This window comes from Eutrigla gurnardus (genome assembly GCF_963514095.1).
Source record: "Eutrigla gurnardus genome assembly, chromosome: 2".
Classification (NCBI taxonomy): domain Eukaryota; kingdom Metazoa; phylum Chordata; class Actinopteri; order Perciformes; family Triglidae; genus Eutrigla; species Eutrigla gurnardus.
The window spans coordinates 4,193,346-4,215,561 of NC_139916.1; the positions used below are offsets into that span (position 1 = coordinate 4,193,346).

At 43.6% G+C, this 22,216-nt stretch overlaps 2 protein-coding genes across 4 annotated transcripts; one reads left to right on the forward strand and one right to left on the reverse strand.

Moving 5' to 3' along the window:
• Window positions 1-145: 145 nt before the first annotated feature.
• Window positions 146-21,161, forward strand: rnf207a (ring finger protein 207a). 3 transcript variants are annotated; one of them, XM_084033590.1, is made up of 19 exons: window positions 1,034-1,152; window positions 1,295-1,323; window positions 1,531-1,721; window positions 6,920-7,052; window positions 7,759-7,903; window positions 8,040-8,121; window positions 9,114-9,189; window positions 9,741-9,866; window positions 10,737-10,783; window positions 12,319-12,391; window positions 13,195-13,263; window positions 13,457-13,525; window positions 14,063-14,172; window positions 16,158-16,335; window positions 17,274-17,459; window positions 17,593-17,644; window positions 18,408-18,525; window positions 19,341-19,433; window positions 20,018-21,161. In XM_084033590.1, exons 3-19 carry the CDS (start codon window positions 1,531-1,533, stop codon window positions 20,205-20,207), a joined length of 1,938 nt encoding a protein of 645 aa, XP_083889716.1. In that variant the 5' UTR covers window positions 1,034-1,152; window positions 1,295-1,323; the 3' UTR covers window positions 20,208-21,161. The 3 variants fall into 3 exon arrangements, with proteins under 3 accessions (XP_083889718.1, XP_083889716.1, XP_083889717.1); XM_084033591.1 differs by having other exon boundaries at window positions 1,034-1,323; window positions 20,021-21,161; XM_084033592.1 differs by lacking the exons at window positions 1,034-1,152; window positions 1,295-1,323; window positions 1,531-1,721 and adding an exon at window positions 146-355.
• On the reverse strand, window positions 4,329-6,018 carry zpr1 (ZPR1 zinc finger). Its single transcript, XM_084033695.1, has one exon. It carries the CDS (start codon window positions 5,862-5,864, stop codon window positions 4,530-4,532), a length of 1,335 nt encoding a protein of 444 aa, XP_083889821.1. The 5' UTR covers window positions 5,865-6,018; the 3' UTR covers window positions 4,329-4,529.
• Window positions 21,162-22,216: the final 1,055 nt, after the last annotated feature.

Here is a 22,216-nt window from a genome sequence, read left to right on the forward strand (position 1 = left end):
CATTTCATGCTAAATATACGCTTTTAAATTAAATGTGTGTTTTTAAAACGTATACACCGAAGTACGAAGTGTTGAATTAGGTCAGACTTTATCTTATTTACCGGCCAACTGCCGCCGAAACATCGAAATCAAAAGAGTAACGTTAAATTAGTTGTTGTGCTAAAAGTTAAGCTAGTTTAGCAATACTTGTTAAATGTATAACGTTATAAAAAGTCGTTTTATGACGTACAGATATTAAATAACAGTAACAGACTGGAGGGAACGACTGAGCCGTCTCCATGACAACCGAGGGAACTCCATCCACGGCTGAAGACAGTGTGGTCGAAAGCTCTCAGGGGGAAAAGCTAACTATTAAGTAAGTGGGCCTTGGTTCAAGATTAATTGGTCACTTTTAATTTTACGTAGCTAATTTTTATCATAATTAAAAATAATAATAATGTTGGTTGATCATTCCAATTGTGGAAATCAACAAGTGATTTTTGTCTGCAAGCAAGCATAACATTCACCATAATATACAATATTTAATTAATGTGGCTTTACACTGAGAAGTTCTTTTAAAGATATTCATAGACTTTCCCCATAATTAACACTAAATTACAGGTTTTTCTGTAAACTTCCGAGGATATTAGTTGGATTTGTTTGCTGTTATGTTATCATAATAAATGCTCTTAACATTTTCTCACATTTTTGCTCTATTTAGAATTAAATAGCACCTCCTATTTTTCCACAGAGATGTAATTGCTTTCATGCAACATAATACCTCACATCATTTATGCAACATCAAGCGCTTGGAAGGGATTTAAAAGGCAATAACTCTGTATGTGACATGTTAAAAGTATTCCTCTTTCCATGTTGCAGCAGATTTGCTGCTAATTTCCACCCCATTCCCTCCAGTTGGCATGCATCGGAGCCCACGAGGGAGCAACACGAGTGCGACATTAGAAATAGGACAACTGTATTTTTAATCTCTAAGCCACGGTAATATTAAATGTCCCTTTTGCATGTTGCCAACCCTCAGGAGGGGGGGGGGGGGGTGCTGGCCTGAGGTGCGTGCTGCCAGCTGCCTGGCGGAGGGACCCCATCGGCCTACTATTCAAGAGTTTCTGCATCGCTGTCATTCCTGCAGGGGGTAGCTGATAGCACCACTGAAAGGTAACACAGTGGCTCTCCGTCCTGTCCGTGGACGAGCCCAGTGCATTTACAGTAGGATTTGTTGGCTGGACCTAATGCCGGCGCTGACAGCGTGGTTGATGTTATTTATTTGCCGTCTTTGGATTGTGTGTCGTCACTGAAGCGCCGAGCAAACACTACACATCTGACACGGTAAGAGACAAAGAAACAAAAGCTTGTTTATTCCACTTCATTAAAAGAAAACATGCTCTTTATTATTGATCATTGCATACAACAGCCTCTCTTATAATAACGGTTTTTACTGTAATGCTACAGCTTTGTTGTTGTTTTTGTTTAGTGATGACGTGGCTTTTTAAAAAGAAAACTCTTTGTCAAGCTTCACATACTCTTGTTCTGCAGATGGCGGGAGGGATATTCACCAACCTGGACAAGCTGTATAACGTGGATTGTACCAACGTCCACCCCCTGGTGTGTCACATGTGCCACGAGCAGTACCAGTCGCCGTGCCTGTTGGACTGCTACCACATCTTCTGTGCCCGCTGCCTGCGAGGCCGGACCAATGACGGCCGCCTCAGCTGCCCCCTCTGTGGGTAAGAGACAGCACTGTGACCAGTTTAGGCCGCGTGTGCGTTTCGATGTAGATGATCGATCTTGAAAGCAACGGAAAATCTGTTTCTCAACACTTCCCGAGGAAATATGATCATATATGTTCTCAATAAGGGGAGAAAATCCCTGATTTAGGATTTCTAATCACCGTGTTTCGATGTCTGGCGATCACACCTGTGGTACTAATCCGTTAAATCCCCAAACAAACTGGAAAAAAATGGAGATTGAGGAAGTAACAAGCAGGTGATCTCAATCTGCTCAAACATGATTAAAATGTTGAAATGGAGTGTAAAATGTAATTTGGCTCTGTGAATCCCCCGCGGACGGTCAAGCCGTTTGTGTGAAAAGCCACATTTACCCCCCCTCAGGGAGCGTTGCTCGATGGGACCCGTTCCACATAAGTTGATTTAGTAGATCGGCTCCTGCAGGAGATTTTTGAGGGAAAATCCCATTGCTTTGAGAGCGCATCAAGTCTCTGTTTTCGAGGGTGCCGATCAGTGACCCCATTGTTAGCCCGGTGTAGGTCGGGCAGGCCTGAGTGGCCAGAGCAGCTGCAGGGTCAACCCGGTCCCCTGATATAGTCCTTGGCCCCTGAGGCACCGGCGGGACCGGCGAGTTCCTCTTCAGACCAGTCACACAGCAAACAAAGCATACTGGTATTTGGCACCGGTGCCAGCAGCTTAGGGCAATCAAAAAGCAAGTCACATGATACCAATCCATTTCATCCCCTATTAAGGACCGACTCGTGGTTTACCAGTCACCTTCAGGTCTGCTGTGTTAACTTTCCGGCCCCATCAAAGCACACGTGGATGTATAGAGAAAAAGAGTGTGTGTGTGTGTGTGTGTGTGTGTGTGTGTGTGTGTGTGTGTGTGTGTGTGTGTGTGTGTGTGTGTGTGTGTGTGTGTGTGTGTGTGGATGCAGAGAATCAAAACGGGGATGGCGAGTTTCAATGTCAATGTCAGGTCACGTCCCTTAGATACACTTTCATTGGTTGATTGATTAGTGTTTTTAATCCCAGGGAGAAATTAAAAAAACAAACAATGATTATAGGCTGCACATGATAGACACCCGCCATAAACAGCATCCAATACTACACCTTGCAGTGCTTATAAAGTACAAATATGAAACCCTCACTGCTCTCGTGTTCGGATTCTGCTCCGTCACGACTTTCCTCCTCTTATTTAATACGGTGTTTATTCGCTTTATAGCTATTTGATATTAACCGGTGTGTATTCATCAGCTGCATGAATCAAAAATAATACCAACAGCTTTTAGTCATAGCACAAGGTGAGAAAAAAAACAGGCAATCACTGGTTTCCGATGGAAATAACCCCGTTGGGCTCTCTCCACGGTCTGGGCTGAGGCTGCAGGGGCCGGCTGCTTCTATTTCCATCAGCAGCAGCAGCAGCAGCAACGCTCTCGTTAACAGCTGCTCACTGGAGAACCACGTAATCTAGGAATCCACTACTCTGCTATTAGTAGAACACCAGAGAGCCCCGTTGCTATGAAAACGAGATAAAAACACGCAGTGCAGACGGCAGCGAGGGACGTTAGCTCGTCACGGCTGCTGAGTCAGAACGAGGAGAACAACATTACGGTTAAATCGGACGGGCAAATGTTGTTAATGCGGCAGGAAAACCGGCCTCGGCCAGCGTTTTCTACCTTCAAGGTGCAGGATTCTCTTTTTTAAACTGTCTGGTGAATCAAGAGTTTCTGAACAATTTGTTTTTAAGGATAAGTTGTTATTGGTGTTGTTGTTCTTTTCCCTAATATTTTATTTTAATTTCTTACATTTTTTTACACAACATTGAACAACATACAATAACAACCCAATTTGAACTACATTTCCCACTCAACTTGCAAAGTCAGACAGTGTATCAATACAAATAAAGAAATAATAATGAATGAATAATTATATATAAAAATAAAATTAGTAACTACTAGAATAATAATAAGAATTGGAAAAATAGGGCAAAGCATATAAAAATAAAAAAAAATAAGTAAAAAATTGATTGTATAAGAATACAAAAAGTTTGTTGCCCACATCTAAACAATTTTCCTGCAAAGCAATTTTTTTAAGTATATATATAAAATAATTTTCACGATTAATATATTAGTGAATGAATTTCCTCGTGTTTCAGATTGATGTTTGGATAAAAGGAAGGAAATTGAAGATGTCACCTCGGGACATTTTCACCATTCTCTGACAACAAAATCATCAACCAATCAAAGTAAATTAGTTTCAGCCCCAACATATAATTATACTAGAAAGTGTCATGTACAATGTGTGGGGTGGAAAAAAACGCCCAGAATTTAATTTAATACAGTATAAATTCCGGCGGCTCCTCAGACTAATTATGCAGATGAATTAGAAGCGTTCCCATCTTTCGACGTCTGCCAATTTCAAACGGCAGAGCTTAACTACCAATTTAGATCATTTATTTAGATGTCATGCTCACAGGTGTATAAAAACGTGAATTGGTCACACAGTGTGTGGTTCTCCAAGAGAGAGAGAGAGAAAAATAAAACCTTTCAATAGAGATAACAGCACCATCTTCTGGAATGTCACAAGAATGCAATTGAAGACGAGTTACAGCTGCACCCATTTATTTTACAAATCCTGCTGAGTCATGTTTATTCTGGCTGTTTAGACAACTTAGAATTCCTCTTAAGGAAACAAACATTCACCAACTTAACTTAAAATGTCTGAAAATTTAAGAAAATATGCAGTAATATATTTCCACCGGGTGTTTGACGCGACACCCGGCTCCTCTTAGTCCTTTCCGGCGGATCACTTTTCCTCTTGATACCCTTCGGTCTTCATGTCATTCAGACCCAGGTCTTCGTTCTGCTCAAAGGTGCGGGTGTACTTCTCGGTGGTGATCTCGGGATCCGGGTCCGGGGCGTACACGTTCTGCAGGTAGCTGTTCCCTGCCGGGTCGTCCAGGACCACGTGGACCTCCATCTCCCCGGCTATGATCTTGTCTATCTTCTTGCCGAACTCTCGCAGCCTCTGCATCCGATCCGAGGTGCTGCTGTCGCCGCACACGAAGGGGTTTCTGGAGACGGTCAGGTCTTGGATGTCCTTCAGCAGCCCCTCCAGCGTGGTGAACTTGCCGCCCACGGCCGCCATCCCCAGCTCGAACTCCAGCTCCGGGATGGCGATGTTGCAGGTCTCGGACTTGAGGACGTCCCGGGTCATGTCCGACGGGTCGGTGATGCGCAGGGTGATCTTGGTGCCCATCGCCTCAGTGGCACCGCCCGACTTCACCTCGTTGGTCCGGTGGCCACAGCTGTCGCAGTTGGTGGCCATGATGATGACCTCCTTGAAGTGGGGGATCTGGACCAGCTTCATGTTGGTGGAGGCTGGCGCGTTGCACCCAGGGCAGTTGGTGCCAAAGGTCAAGACCTCGTCCCTCATGGCGTCTACGTTGTCCCCGGCCGGTTCCTCCTCGTCCAGGTCGTCCTCGGATCGGATCCCCAGACGAACGTCTTGCTGGATCGTCCGCTTGAACCTGGACACGACGAGGGCCTCGTCCTTTTGAGGGGCCACTGGATTCTCCACAAAACTGTTGCCGGACGGGTCCTCGATCACCAGGGTGAACTCATCTTCCACCTCTTTCAGCTTCTTCAGCCTCTGGATGAACTCATCTATCCTGTCCGCCACCTCGGGGTGCGCCGCTCTCCTGACGGGCTGGTCCTGCTCCAACCCGGCCACGGCTCGGTCCAGGAGGCCCTCCACGGTGGACAGGGCGCCCTTCTGGGTGTAGGGAGGGATCTCGAAATCCAGCTCGGGGATCCTGGCGGTGGCGCTCTCCGCTTTCACCACCTCCCGGTCCAAGTCCCGCTTTGTTTTGACTGTCAGCGCGTAGCTGATGCCCTGGTCCTGGATCCGGCCCGCGGACTGGATCTCGGTGTCGGACCAGGCGCAGTGCTCGCAGCTGAAGGAGCTGACGATGATTTCTTTGAAGAAGGGTATTTTGGTGAGCAGTAAACGCGTCATACCGTTCTGGTGACAGTTCATACACATACTCTCGATCTCCGTGGGCTGGCTGTCCTCGCTGTCGGCGCTGATCTCCTTGAACAGGCTTTCGCCTCGCACGGTTTCCTCCGAGATGACCGACATTGTTCGACTGTGTCTCCCGCGGCGGACGCACCTGGTTCTGGTTCACGGGGCGTTTCCGTCGGGCTGGACCTTCCCTAAATGACACACCGTCAGATACACCCACGTTATGTGGACGCGCTCACACGCCACTTTCTGTAACTACTTCCGCATTCTCTTCTTCGTCTTCTTCCTTTGCGGTGGCTGCGTTTGAGATCTCTGCTGCCACCCTCAGGTTTACTGCAGAACTGCAGGACAGTATTCTGGACTTTGGGTGATGATTTATACATAGTTTGCCCTGCACTGTGGCAGAAATGTGATTTGTTTTTAAATTGTATTTTATACATAGCCATCCAAAATGGATATACATAAATATATACATATTTATATATATAAAATAAAATATATATATAGTGCAATATATCAATAAAATATAGTCTAAGCCCCCCCAAATAATGAATTAATTAAAATAAAAATATCTATTAATTGATAATATTTGCATTTTTTGCACTTTTGGGCGCCTTTTCCTTTTTATCTGGAAAAAAAATCAGTTGTGAGGCCTGATAGATGGTGGTGGTGAAAAGTATAATTATAGTGCAACTACTAGTACATTAGTAGATTGTTATTGCTGCTAGTTTCCCTTTTTTAACTTCAGATGGATTTGGATGAACCGGGTGGAGGATCTAATTGTTGTGAATCACTCAAATATTGCATTCTGTGGATAGATGTGCTGATATAGTATTTTTTATTGTTTCTTAAATTTGGAATCTGTGTGTGTTTGTGTGTGTGCTTACTGTATACTTGTTATTGATTTAATTATTATTCTTTTTTAAACTGTCAAACTCAAATCCACGTGAAGAAACGGGAAGAAAAACCTTTAAATATATAAATAACAGTAGAACTAATCACTGTTCTTCTTGTTGCTTCACATTCATTCTTAGTTTTTAATCAAATCATTGTAAATTATTCCTGGCATCCATCATCTCGAAGAAGAACACAAATACTTGCCAGTACATCTAATTTGGCGATTAATGTCATGATTTTCCCTCCGTCTGTCTGAACGTCTGTCTTTGCCACAGTTACCCGTCCGTACTGAAAGGGAACAGCTCGCTGCCTCCGGAGGACCGACTGCTGAAGTTCCTGGTCGACAACAACGCGGACACTGAAGAGCCGGTGCAGTGTGCCAACTGTGACCAGGAGAGCGATAAAAAGGTACGAAGGCCCTCTGAGCAACAGTTCGGTAAGAATAGAAGAAATCATGAGTCATCGCTAAAATAAACTGGAAGCTCTGCATCAAAATGTGTGAAGATTTAAATAGAAACAGGTTCATGTTTCAGTGTCCGGCGCACGATGATGAGTCCTGTTACAAGCTGGAATAAACAGCGTGTTGCTATTCTTAAAATGTCACAATAGAAGGTCAGTGTAGGGTCGTTTTATTGGAATATCACGCTGATCATCATATTCACCGACAAATTACTGTTCAAAGCTCTTCAATCTGACCAGTGAGAGAGAGGCAGGGGGTCTAGTTCTGATTCAACCTCATATAACAGCCGAATCAAAACCTTGAGCGGCTGTGTTTGTTATAGAGAAGCTGAACCAGGAGGTGTTGGTGAGTCACAATAACACAGGAGGAGGAACTTCTATAGATTCCTCTTTAACGAGACATCAGTCCTGCAGAGATCTGCAGGCATCGCTTTACGTCTGGTGATATGACGGAGAAACAAAAAGCAAACCGGGATGACGAATCCATCTTTTTATGTCCAGACGACCCTTCTGATTGTATAAAAGTCACCTATTTATCACCTCAGTGAAACATTTGTAATCATGATTTCGTGGTCTGAAACAGTATAACGTGATGAAAGCATCTCTCCACTTTTAGTTGCCTTTCTTATCCTGCGTTGTTCACCCCCCCATGCAGGACGCAGGGGTGATGTACTACTGCAACACATGCAGCCAGCCACTTTGCAGTGCCTGCAGGGAGTTGACTCACAAGGCCAGGATGTTTTCCCACCATGAGATCGTATCCCTCGCCAAGCGCTCCCGAGCCAAACACAGGAAGTGCTGTGAGTGCCAACTTGTAATTTACTCCAGAACACAAGCAGGCCAACGAAGCTTTACTCCACCGCTGGAGAAGCATCGCTGCTCCTGATCCGTCCTCTAGAATACTCTTGGGTTTAAACTGTGTCTTTGCCTCCGCAGCGCTGCACGAGGATCCCTACATCCTCTTCTCCACAGAGAACAAGTCCATGCTTTGCATCAAGTGCTTCAGGGACATGCAAGTGTGAGTCAATGCAAAGTCTCCTCTTCTTCTTTTGTCGTATTCCTTTCTTTAATGACGAGTGCACATTTTCTACATTCTATTGCGACGGAGTTCAACATGTTACAGGAAAAAACATCCTTCCAACACTCCCCTTTATTTGTTTATGAATCAATCCGTCGCCAGCTGTATGTATGCAGAGAGTCCTTGACAGGAGCAATAATGAATCAAATGGAATACAAAGGCAGGAGGAGAAAGACAGCATTGAAAAAAGTATAAAAGATTGAATTAACTCTTTTCTTTTTAAATGTAACCTTTATTTAACCAGGAAGTCCCTTGAGATATAAAATCTCTTTTTCGAGTGAGACATGTTGCCAGTTACAGATTAAAAAGACAATAAATGGAAACGTATCATAAAAACAGCAGAATTAAAAAACAGGGAATGCAGACATCATAGATACAAGAAAGATAATCCAACTCAGTTAGAACAAGTGCTTTTACAGTTAAGAGTTGCTTTAAAATAAATAAATATATATTTTTAATAAGTACTAAAGTTACTGCAGAAATATTATCAGTGTTAAAACCTGTTTGGTTCTCTGATAATAAACTTGAGGAGACATTTATTGAGAGCCTGACCAGCAGGAGTCTGTAGGAGGAGCAGGATGTGGGCTCCTCATCCTTCAGAAGGCCCTCCTGTGGATGCCGGGTTCATGTTTGTGGTCTTTTCCACAGATTCATTGAACAGCAATTGGGTCAATTTATTTGAGAATAACTTCTTTTTTTTTAAGTCTACTGAAAACCCATCCGGCCCCGGAGCTTTGGTGTTTTGCATAGCTCCGATTGATGTTTTTTTTTTTTTTTTAACCAAGCTTAGTGGGGAGTCCGGAGCATCGGTAGCTCCAGGGTCTAATAAAAAATAAAAAATAAATGTGGGTCTGGAAGATTTAGAAGAAATGAGGTCACGACAGTGACGTCTTCGTCTTTCTTTTTAAATGAGGTGTTTGTTTGCCCTGCAGGGAGGGTCGGACTCACTGCATCGACATCGAGACGGCGTACATGCAGGGCTGCGAGATGCTGGACCAGGCCGTGCTGGTGAGAGGGAACGCCGTTATCTCGGCTGCACATTTAAAAGTCATGAATAATTCAAAGCAGCCGCCGGCGCTGATGATGCCGGGAGATGTGGTGCAGGTGGACTCCACTCATTACAATGCACTTTGAATAAATAAACATGTGAAGGACGAGGATTTTTCTGGCAATATGTTGATATAATACTAATAGTATTTTTGTTTTGATTCAAAGATCCAAAGAATGTAACATCTAAGTATAAATAAATAGATAAATGGTATAAAAACAAAGTCATTTTAAAAGGCAGCGGGTGACACACAAATAAAACAACAATAAAACAGAGAAATGTAAATCTAATCAGCGCAATTATGCACAACTGTGCAGTTATATAATGTCTTTGATCGTCCCGATGGCATGTGGTTATTTATATGATGTATTAACGTTAGTGAATAGTTGTGTTTTGGGTGTTTAATAAGGAAAGAGGCGTTATTTAGTTTATATTGCGTGTTTCAGCTCCACGCTGTGATGAAAGGCTCGGAGGCCTTTCTCTGACAGCGAACCTCCTTCTTCGTCTGCAGGTGGTGAAGGAGCTGCAGACGTCAGCCAGGGAGGCCATCGTCCTGCTGAGGGCCATGATTGGGGAAGTGTGTCTGAATGTGGAGGAAGAGGAGAGCGCCATCTGCACGCTCTTCAACAGCCTGCAGGTTAGACACACGTTTTCTTTACGATTTAATAGGTTAATAGGTTTAATAGATAGATAGATAGATAGATAGATAGATAGATAGATAGATAGATAGATAGATAGATAGATAGATAGATAGATAGATAGATAGATAGATAGATAGGAACCTATAGGAGCTGTGGTTTAGGGGACACTTTAGGAAGTTGCACAGTAAGTTTAACATGCTGTTGTGATGCTGCTGGCTGACAATTAGGTTTATTGTGCATTCAGGAAGTATCCAGTCCCCTTCATGCTTCTCACATGTTGTTGTGTTGCAGCCGTGTGCTGAACAAACGTTCCAACCCTTTGCCATGAGGCTTGAATTTAAACTCAGGCGCCTCTCATTTCTCCTGATCAGCCTTGATTGGAGTCCACCTGCAAACCTGCAGCAGCTAATTCAGTTGATTGGTTGTGATTTGGGAAAGGACACACACCTGTCTCTATAAAGGTTTCACTGCTGACGATGCAAATCAGAACAAAAACCCAAAGCCGTGAGGCTGGAGGGTCGAAACAATGTCCTGTTTGTGGTTTGGAGTCAGTGTGCATCTAAGTCTGATGTATGTGCACTCCTGTCTTTTAACTGTCATTAACATCATTATTCCAAGTGGGAAATACATATAAACACTCTTTGAATCTGATATTCACGTGAGGTCATTTACATTGCTTCACCACTGGAGGTCTCTGTTGACCTATTTGTGTTTTCTTTGCACAGCAACGAGAACAGAGACCACTACTGTGGATTTTCCACCTATTAATATGACAATCTTGGAAATTCCTTTGGTGTGAGAGCTCAAGGCCGTTTTCACAGCAGCGAGAGGAAAATAATAAAAGGCTCTGTTTTCTCTTCTGACAGGAAAAATTAGCAGAGAGGAAGAAGATTCTGCTGAAAGCAGCTCAGAGGTAAAAAAAAAAAAAAAAAAAAAAAAAGATTTACAGTTCTTCTATGAAAATGCTTTTGTCGCCTCAAAGCTTGTGTCACAATATTTACCTATTTTAAGGCTGTTATCCTGCTGCCACCGGGTCACCTGATAGTTGTTCCATTGTATCGCGGTGCTTTGTGCTGATGAATGACAGCCTGTCTGCTCTGGTTTAATCTCTCTCTCTCTCTCTCTCTCTCTCTCTCTCTCTCTCTCTCTCTCTCTCTCTCTCTCTCTCTCTCTCTCTCCCTCCCTCTCTCTCTCAGTGGGATTACATTAAGTTTTAAAGCAAACGGTTGCATGCTGCGGATGAATCCAATCAATGACAGTACAGTCAGAGTATTAGTACACAAATACACAAGGTACATTATAGACTTTCTCAAGTTCATCATCATATCAACTCCTGCAGGAAAGTATAAGAACTATTCATTTAATCTTGTTTTCCGTTCATGTCAAATGAGCATTTAATCCAAATTCTCTACTCGAGGACCCTTCGATGGAGAACCCATTCATGTGACATTGAGCCGTTTTCAACACTATACTGTCCTGAGAACGGGATCCTAACGTTCCTCTAACGTCAGGCAGCCTGCAGAAACAAACCGTACAGGGACATCCTCTGAATCCAAATTCATCACGAACTGGCAGGAAGCCGGGCGCCACATCCCCCACCGCCATCATTACGTTTGATTTAACGTCATCGAGGTTTCCAACTAATTAGTCTCCGACATCCAACTATCGCAAACACAGTCAAACTTTAATTAAAGGTGCTGAATACAATCGGGAGCATTTCTGTTTCTCAAATGTCCCTCGACGTGGCGACGGCTGAGCCGGCGGCTTGCAGCTAACGGTGCAAACTACAGCAACCGGACATTTTCAGCCTCAACCGGCGTATGAGGGCGGGGCTCGCTCACATGCATGCTCACATGCACTAATAAAATCAGCGTGCATCCGGCCTCGGCTATGCTAACAAACAGCCATGACTTCACTTCATCTTTACGTAGCAAAATAGTTGTAACGCTCCGAATATCGAATTGAGCATTTTCACCACTGAAACGTAGTCGGATAACACTTCCTCATTTCCAGTGTGACTGAATGAGAACAATATTGTGCATGTGAGCGAGCGTGTCAGGTTGCACTCCCTGGGTATCTTTAATGAGATTTCTCTCTCTCTCTCTGTCTCTCTCTCTCTCTCTCTCCCTCTCTCTCCCCGTTGCCTGGAAGCCATCCAGTGGCCGGGTTCCCGGAAGGGTGTTAAAGGCTATTTACGTCAGGCCTTGTGTGTCCGGCGCTGCGTCTGTCTGCATGTGCATGTTTGTTTCACACAGACAGACAGACAGACAGACAGACAGACAGACAGGCTTCTGGAAATATGGAGCATAGTTGCAGCTCCTGAGCTGAATCCTCTGAGTATTTCCACGGATGTGAAGGTGTACAGTTACAGTGTGTGTGTGTGTGTGTGTGTGTGTGTGTGTGTGTGTGTGTGTGCGTGTGCGTGTGTGTGTGTGTGTGTGTTTGCAGTCAACACGAGGAGAAGGAGAAAGCGTTAAAGGAGCAGCTCTCTCACCTTACTGCCCTCCTCCCAACCCTCCAGGTAGACTACCATACATCATTCCAAGGGGCGCGGGATGATTTATGGAGTAGGAAATAAAAAAATGGAAAAAAGTTCTGATACACACGTGTGTGTGTGTGTGTGTGTGTGTGTGTGTGTGTGTGTGTGTGTGTGTGTGTGTGTGTGTGTGTGTGTGGTTTTAGAGCTTTTCTTGCATCTTTTGTTTGTTTTTTAAATGAAAAATCTGAAAAAAGTAAAGTCCTGTAGTTCTGTATACTTCCAGAGGTGGTAAAGTACAAATACTTGCTCCTACGTTTTTCTTAGATTATTTATTTTTCTGATGACTTTTTACTTTTACTCCCTACATTTTAAAACAAATATCTGTACTTTCTACTCCTCACATTGTCAAAACAGGCTCGTTACTTTAGTTTTAATGCATTTGAGGGGATTTATGGATGATTATTTTTCTTTAATTATTATTATTATTATTATTATTATTATTTTATTATTGATTTAGTTAGTCTTACAAAAAAGCAGCCAGTAGAAATGTCCTTCATAGGGATACTTTTACTTTATACTTTGAGTACATTTCAGAGGATGCACTATTTTACTTTTACTTGAGTAAAGAAGTTGAATCAGTACTTCTACTTCTTTGAACACTTCTACTTGAGTATAGAATGTACTGTGTACTTTTGACTTCTGTATACTTCTTCTATGAATGGGCAATGAAAATGATGTCTGCCATTTTGGGATTCATTTAATACCATTTAATTATTATGTATGTTGGTGTTTCACGTTCCCCGCAGCTTGTTTGACCTTTTTAATATCCGATCTGTTTTTTTCAGGTTCACCTCGTCACCTGCTCGGCCTTCCTCAGCTCCGCCAACAAGTTTGAGTTTTTGGACATGGGCTACGTGAGTGCAGCCGCACAAAATCACATTTTACGAGAATGCCATCTAATATGAGTATAAAGATGCAGTGCTGCACTAGAGAGTAGTGTTGGAGGGTAGTAAAGGTCAAGTGGAGATCTCTGGAAGTTTCCCAGTATCGCTGTGAAGTGCTCTCTAAATGGAGTCTGTCCGTAATGTGTCATTCTTGCTCACGCAGCAACTCATGGAGCGGCTGAAGAGGATCGTGAAGCTCCCTCACCGCCTGAGACCGGTGCAGAGCAGCAAAGTGAGTCGGAGCCGCCGTCACGGCGAGCTGGGAAGGTCACGTCCAGAATCTAATCCACCGCAAAGTTGTTTTCCTCCTCTGTGGCTCCGAAAGCCCAGAAGCAATTCTTCTCTGTGTCAAAGTTGAGTTCAGTGTTGAAACGGGAGCTTTTAGTGCTTCATTCATTAAATACACAACGTCAATGTGATGTAAATGTGCCAGATTTAACCAAAGGGCTTTTTTTATCTGCAGTCGACAGAAAGCCTTGTTTATTTTCTTTTAAATGAGGATTCTGAGAATGATAATGACGATGGCTGTTATTGTAATATTTAAAGTATCACTATTGCTGATATTATATTGTTGGAAATTCCTTATCTTTCTGTATTTCTTTTGGCAAAGAGTGATTTTTTTCTTTCTTCTGTTTTTTTGTAGAAAAAAATGAACAAAATAACAACTAGAAATATATATGTACATATTTTTAAGTGCTCTAAGTGACTTTATCCGTCTGTTTATCCGTCTGTTTATCCGTCTGTTTATCCGTCTGTTTCCCCCTGAAAGATAAACACAGACTACAGGAGCGAGTTCGCCCGCTGCCTGGAGCCCCTGCTGCTGCTGCTCGGCCAGCGCTGCCCTCCGTCCGTCGCCGGGTCGACGTGCGTCTCAGCGAGGTGAGATCCTTCACCTGCTCCGAGTATGTCATCACGATCCCCTTTCAGTTTACACGATACTACCGTGGCATCGTTTGGATTCTTCCCCGAAAGCAAAATAATGAATAGATAGAATAAAAAGTCCCCCCCAAATGCTTTAGGAAGTACAGATGGCAGACGGGAGGAAAAGGAGGAGGCGCCACCATGAAAATGATTCTGCCTGTAAGCTCTGATCACTGACAGGTTTACGTAACTCACATTTTTCTTGGAGGAGGGGGGGGGGGTCCTGTTTTTGGAAAGCTGTGGTTTTGGCCACAATTGAGTCGTGGAAACCCCCCAAAAAATCAGAGAATGCTTTGACAGTGTCGTCTTTTTAACTTCATATCCCTTTTGAACTTTAATTTTCATCTAAACGCCCATCACAACAAAGAAAGTTGTCCTTTTTTCCTGTGCTTGGCGCCCTATCACGTCCACATCAGTGTCCCCCAACTGTTCACAGGTCCTTTAAGCCCACCCACTAATGCCAAAATACTGACAACTCTCCTTTCCAACCCCCCCCCCATCACCTCGCCAGTGCAAGATGTGCAAAGAGGGGCGGGGCTGCCACTATTTTTATCGTAATTTCACAGAACTCTCCGGGATTCATCTGGAAGTTGTCGGGCCGGCCCCCTGTTCCAGGTCGCTGATGTCACAGCTTTACAAGAGTCTTTAGTTGGCGTCAGTGATGGGAGGACAGAGGCTGGATGTTAGGGGGGGGGGGAGGGGGGGGAGAGAGGGAGAGAGAGACATGTTTTAGACAGGTCCTCTGTTGCATCAACACTGGGCAAGAAGGAAGGAGTGAGAGGCTGCCAGACCACAGGTAACATAAGAATGTATTATTTCAAGTCAGTGCCGTGTATTCTCTTGTTAGTCTTTTTAACTTGCAGTTTGAACCCCCCAGTAGTCGTTGTAGTGTGTGGAGCGTTTGTGTTGATTGTCGTAAACGTTTTTACCGACTCGTTGTCAGTCGGGGGTCAGACGTCAGGGTCACACTTCACCTCCCTTTTGGAGTGGATAGTCTGCCGACGCCATCGACACGGTGAGATAACAGCCGTTTACACGAGGTGGCTCGACTCCACACACTTCAGCTCACAGATGGAGCAGAAAATCAGCTTTTTTTCCCTCCTCGCCGTAGGGTCGCTCAGAACGCCGCCCACACAGCGAGCGAATGTGTTGTCGTGTCCGATGCTTTAATTGCTGTCTGAGAGCTCCTTCCTTTCCACTCGTGAGCCTTGAATGTAGGAGGCGAAGGGGATTGGTGGACGGCCAGCTGGCCGCCCCCCCACGGGTTTGTATCATAGTTTCTCAGAACGAGAAGTTGTGCAGCCATGCTCTTTCAATGTCTTTAATTGGCTGCGATGGGACATGGTTGCATGAGGGATGGATTCACACCTATAGGCTCCTGCAGAATGGCTGCAGGGCAGTTCTGCTGTTTCTAGGCATGAAGCCAGATCTGTGGTCCTACCGGAGCCCACATGAATGTATGTCTAGTAGAGAGCATATAGAATCAGGACTGAACTGTTTTCTTCTGGGGTTCACCCTTTTCTCCAGAACGGAAAAGAAAGCATGTGTTTTATAACCTGGATTTTTGAAAATAATTCCAACTGTATATGTTATAAGACCACCAGGAGTTAATGTCCAACATATTATTATTTTTTTAAGCTTAGAAATATATATGATGGCGTATTAGGGCCCAAAAAATAACTGAGCCGGGGGAAGGGGGACAATATTCAGAGAAAAACTGAATCCAAAAAAAGCTTGGATATTTTCTAAGATTTAAGTCGTAGCTTTATGAGAAAAAAAGCTCGGATATTTTCTGAGATTTAACTTGTAGATTTACAACAAAAAAAGCTCAGATATTTTCGAGACAGGAGAGACTGCGGCTCGCTGGATGTGATGTTTTGTTGATGGAGAATGATGTCATCATGAGCCCGTTATTAATGACATTCCTGATTGTTTCGCCCCAGGCACCAGTCCCCTCTCTCCATGTCGTGCCGCTCCCCGTCCCTCAGCGAGATGCCGCAGGGCTCTGTCTGCGGGCGAAGGCCCACCTGCCACCGCAACATCTGCACCAAAGTCCTGCTGGCCGAGGGCAGGGAAACCCCGTTCACCGAGCACTGCCGCAACTACGAGAACACCTACAGGGTGAGCGTGTGAAGACTTTAAAGGGTAATGTTGTTATTTTTCAAGCCTAACTCTGTTTGCCCATGTTCTTGGTTCTAAGTGACTAATGGGGCAACAAACGCTGCAGTGTCACCGCTCGGGGCAACTCTTCACTCTTAACTCAACATCTTTCCCTCTGACGGAGAAATAAAACGTTTTTCTTCGTACTTGTACAACAGTCGTCAGAATTAGGATCCAGTTTGGAAAAATAACCTTTAAAAGAGTCTGCTGTCATGTGTGAGGCCGCTCTGTGCTCTGAGCTTCACGCTAACATCGCGTCACGTGTTGCTAATATTTGCTAATTAGCAGAAAACACAATGATTTTTGTTTGGTAAGAATTTGGCAAATTAATCAATTCAATTTGGACAGATTAAAAAATGTAATGAGATAATAGTTATGAAGGGGAAAAAAACAAATAAAAAAAATGAAAGCAAAACAAGACAAAAGATGACAGCACTTGATGGAAAGTTTAGAGATCGTTAAAGTTATTACATTACATTTATTTGTACCAACGTTCATGGCAGATGTAGGAAGTGAATTACACTTGAATTCCCCCCAAAAAAGAGTAAACTTACATATTAGGAGATTATTTTGTATTATTGTTTGTTTTAAATGTAGCGTAAGTAGAACAGAAGGGATATCTTTATTTTATTTATTTATAAATCTCCTGTCTTTGGATCCACATCGGTTTGAAACCATTGCAGCATCGTCTTCCTGGACGAGGACTCTGATCCTCAAAGTAAAACCATGAAACCGCAGCAGCAGGAATCCCTGCAGGAACTCAACCTGCTGTCTGCTGGACAACAAGGCTTTCACGCTCCGCTTGGCGTCTGTACGCCCATCAGATCTCTGCTGCTTCTAAGACGTCCAAGCATCTCTCTGGTGTGTTATGTGATGTATGTGTGTGTGTTTGTTTATAGACGCTGCAGACAGAGATCCAGAATCTGAAGGACCAGGTCCAGGAGCTGCACCGAGACCTGACCAAGCACCACTCCATCATCAACACGGAGAAAATGGGCGAGATCATGGACAGGTCGCTGCACATCGACAGCCAGATCGCCTCGCAGCACTCCACGGTGGAAACCATGAGGGTCATGTTTGAAGAGGTGCGTCACGCCATGATACCTTAAAAAGAAAAAAACATCCTGTTAGTTTGTTTCCTCCTGCCGGCAAAAGAAAGAAAGGAAAAGGTTTGACTGCAGAACGCGTGGGAATCAACTTGCTCCAATGTCCTCACAGATCTGGGACGAGACTTTTCAGAGGGTCACTAACGAGCAGGAGATCTACGAAGGTTTGTCTTCAAAATGAAAGAACAACACATCACTGACTGTTATCTACGACGGCGTATCAGGGCCGCTAGGAAACGAATAAAACCGAGCCGAGAGAGGAGGGCAATATTCAGAGAAAAGCTGTTTATCACGGTGCCAACGACCGGCATTCATGCTTGCTAACTTTTTCTAATTAATCCGACGCCTCGTTAAGGTCTTTAGGGTGATGGTGTTGATGCTTATTGGGCCAAATTGTCATCTTTTGGGTGTTTATTGATCGGGCAGTTGGGCTAAGATGCTAACTGTAGCTTTCGCTTGTTGTCATAGCAACGGCAAATGTCTGGTGTTAGCGGGAACCAAGCAACTTGTTTATATCGGCTATATATGTTTATAAAGCAAGTATGCCACTTTATAAACATGACATCGGCCCGTAAACATATACAAGCGTCTGCTAAATAATAATAATACATTTTATTTGAAGGCGCCTTTCTGGTCACTCAAGGACACCGTACAAACATAAAATACATTTTTAAAAGAAACAATCAAAGAACAAACAATATAAAGTGACAAGTGTTGAAACAAAGTAATGAAAATAAGAGTGATAAATGCCCTAAATGTAAATAAATCAATGGCAGTTGTTAGCATCGTAATAAACTCTTTTTTTCTTGGAATATCGTCCCCTCTCTCTGTTTGTTGTTTTTTTTACTACAGCGGCCGTAATACGGCGTCGCAGTTTTCTCCTTTATCACACTTTAGTGTAATTTCTCCTGGTGTGCTGATTTCCAGCTCAGCTTCTCGACCTCATGCAGCTGAAGCAGGAGAACACGTACCTGACCACCATCACCAGACAGATCAGCCCGTACATCCTGTCCATCGCCAAAGTCAAAGAGAGACTCGAGCCCAGGTTTCCTTCCCCGAGCGTCTTTATCTGCTGTGTGTTTACAATGAAATGTCCCGCTCTGTGTTTGAGGACTGCGGATGGAAATAAGCTTCGAGCTAAATCCAGCATATTTACACAAAGTGATGTATTTACATCCATATGCATTGAACTCTCCAAAGAAACAAATGCAGTAAAAGCATGACGGTGATTGGAAGCAGCTTTGATTCCAATCACCGTCACTTCATAAAGCATGTGTGTGTACAATATTTGGATGGATTAAAGACAATAGAAATATACATATTGTACTAAATTGTAATGCGTAGCATCACAAAAGCTTTGTTTTTCCTTTTTTTATTAATTACATTTGCTTAAAGTGGAGGTAAAGGCTTCGTAAATACATTTATTGTCAACGAATACTGTGAAAAATCCCAAATCCAACAGATTATTTGTTCTAGCAAGTCTTCTCTTGTGTAAGCGGTTCCTTTTGTGTCATAGAGCTCCGTTGTTGTCCAGAAGGGACGAGTGAACGTTGTCGTTGTTCCTTCGTCACCACCAGCTTGCACACTCTAGTTTATCTTCCATTAATCCCACATGCATCGAACCAGAGCTGCAAGTGTCTTTAAATCTCAACCAATGTGCTTTTTACACCCGTTTGTCTTCACGCTTGCTTTAAAACTACAGCCATCAGCTGTTTTCAGGAAACCCCTGTTTTATTTATTTTCTACATGTTCAGGAAGGATTCGTCCTTTCTGTGATTCTGTTGACAACGAGTGAAATCGAGAAGAACAGCAGCCGCAGCACTGGGAACTAAGAAAGTGTGTTTTGTGTATTTCTTTTAGGTTTCAGGAGCCTAAAGATCACCATGACGACCGCTCAGACACGATGCTGAAAATCTACGAGGACGCCCCGACTGCTAAAGACAGTCAGGACAGGTAGCGTCAGCGTTATTAAAGTCAAATGTTTCCGCCATATTATCAAGTATTAGCATAAACACTTAAATCTTAAAAGTGTGTATGATCATCCAAGAATTATATAAAAATCAACCAATCATCTAAATATTTGATGATGAATACCCTCATCATTCAATTATATTCAACCTCATGAATAAATGCCTTTTTTAAATATTTTTGCTAATTTGTGTTTATTGGCTACCATTTCCGACCTCCAGATATTCAACGCAATATTTCCTCAAAACATGATACTTTTTTATTAAAAAAACTTAAAGCTAAACTTTTGATTTAAGTCAAGAAACTGGTCTTGATTAGTTGTATTGAGGCTGCTATGAAATCCAAGTTTTTGGTTTTTATTGGCAGGAAAAAGAGAGCGTGCACGTTACCATAGCAACTCACCATCACTCACTGCAATACATTACAATAAAATAGATATCAGGATTCTATTGTGGCAAAAAGTCAGAATTTCTTTTTCTTTTTTAAATTGCATTTATTTGTAAACAGAAGTGTTTACAACCTGAAGATTATAGTAAACAAATGTAAAATGTTTCTGTATTCTCTCTCAGCAGTGACACCCAGATCTGCGTCGTGGACCTGGAAAGACACAAGACCAACCGCCCGCCGGTCCTCGAGTCGGGGGAGAGCGCCCTCAAGACCAACCGCCCGAGCTGGCCGAGGGTTTCCACGGAGACGACCGGCCACAACGACACACCTTCACAAACGCCATTCTCTCTCCCGGGCAGCAGTGTGCCTTGACTCCCAGCTCAACAAGCCCAGGGGCGTCTTCCTGTGTGACTTCCTGTTTTTGTGCGTCCGCGTACTCGACGACATGACATTCTGTAGAGTAGCAAGGGGCCGTAGACGTCTCCAAGGGGAACCTCGGACGGACACTAAGTGGAAGTCACAGACTTGTCAGAGCCGGACGACGATAACGACGTTGTGAAGAGTCGCTGCAGTGTTTGTTTTTTTACTGTAACAGCCACAATATTTTACTTTTCTGCCTTTTGTTGCTCTGTTTGTGCTTTGGCTGGGAGAATGAGTGTGTGTGTGTGTGTGTGTGTGTGTGTGTGTGTGTGTGTGTGTGTGTGTGTGTGTGTGTGTGTGTGTGTGTGTGTGTGTGTGTGTGTGTGTGTGTGTGTGTGTGTGTGTAATTGCTTTTTTCCCACCAGAATCTATTCTTTGCATAAAGCCTAATATTTTGGTGGGAAGCTGGAGGCTGATGATGGATGACTGCCCAGGTCCGATTCCCTCCACTCAGATCGTTGAGCCGCTGTGACGGCACAGATGGGAACACACACATGTGATGGCGTGTGTGTGGTTCTGCGTGTCGGCGTAGGTCACATGGTTGATGTGTGAGTCATTTCCACGATGGTGTCTGCTGTGGGAGGGTTTTTTTCCTCCCCTCAGCAGTTTCTACATCTACATGTAAGAAGGTGAGAAGCTAGAATTGCACAGGTGTGTGAATGTAACTGACCTCGCCTTCACCTCCCATCCCGACTCCACACATCAGACCAAAAAAAAAAAAAAAATCGGAAAGAAATCCCTCTTGGTTTGCCTCTCTTCATTGCACGTCAGTCAGCAGAGCGCTTTGAGGCGTTTGCCTTGCAGGAAATCAGCAGGTTGCTTTTTTCCTCCGACTTCCACACTCCTTCCTACCGCGGCGTATTCAGAGCTGAGAGGGGCAATATTCAGAGAAAAAGGAAAGAGAGTAGCAAATTTGTGAGTTTATAAAGTCACACATTTTTGATTTTTCTCTCCGAATATTGCCCCTCTCTCACTCGGCTCGGTTTTCTTTTGGCATATATTCACGTTTACTTGCAGGTGTATGCAGACTTGTTCATGTAGGCCTACTAGAAAATCATTTTTAATGTTGAACGTTATAGTTGATATAAACAAGTTGCTTGGTTCCGCTAACACCTGATGTTTGCCGTTGCTATGACAACAAGTGAAAACTACCGCTAGCATCTTAGGCCTCATAAATAAAAGCAAAAAAAAAACATCAACATCATCACCCTAACGACCTTAACGAAGCGTTGTCACATGTTGGGATGTATCTATTAGAAATACTAATGTACATTCATGGGAAGTTAGCTAGCATAGATGCTGTATGTTAGCATTGTAATAAAGTAACAAACTTGCGATTTTTTTCTCAGAATATTGCCCCCCTCTCTCGGCTTCATCTTTTTTCTTTTTTTTTTCTTACAGTATATATATATATATATATATTTAATCATGTTGGTGTTTCAAACACATGCCACATTATAACTAAGTGCAATATAAAGCCATTTACCTTACCACTGCAAAGGCAGTTCAAGTGATTCCAGGAGATAGCGTCGCCGACCCAAAAAGCTTCTTTTTCAAGGACTTTTTTTCATTTTTTTATTATTTGCGAAGAAAAACCTAATCTTTTAAGGAACAGAGGGCTGAGTACACAGAAGGGGATTCAAGGTGAAACCTTCCCTACCTGCTGCCGGCGCAGACTCGGAGCAGGTAAGGATGCTAACGAGGAGCCAGACTGATGGCTTCCCAGAAGGAGAAGCTTATTTACATTTAGTCGGGTTGTGTTCAGAACCAGGAAGTATTGGGGTCAGCGGGCCTGGAGGAACAGGAAGGCTCTGCAGAGGAGTCGGAAGGTGTGGATTCATTAAAAATACATTTGTGACAGCGGAGTAACAAATGGCTGTGCCTCTGCTGTGGTCCTGTACTTCCTCCCCGCAGTCATTCATCATCGAACTCCCGGGTCCACGTTCGCTGTTCATTATTCT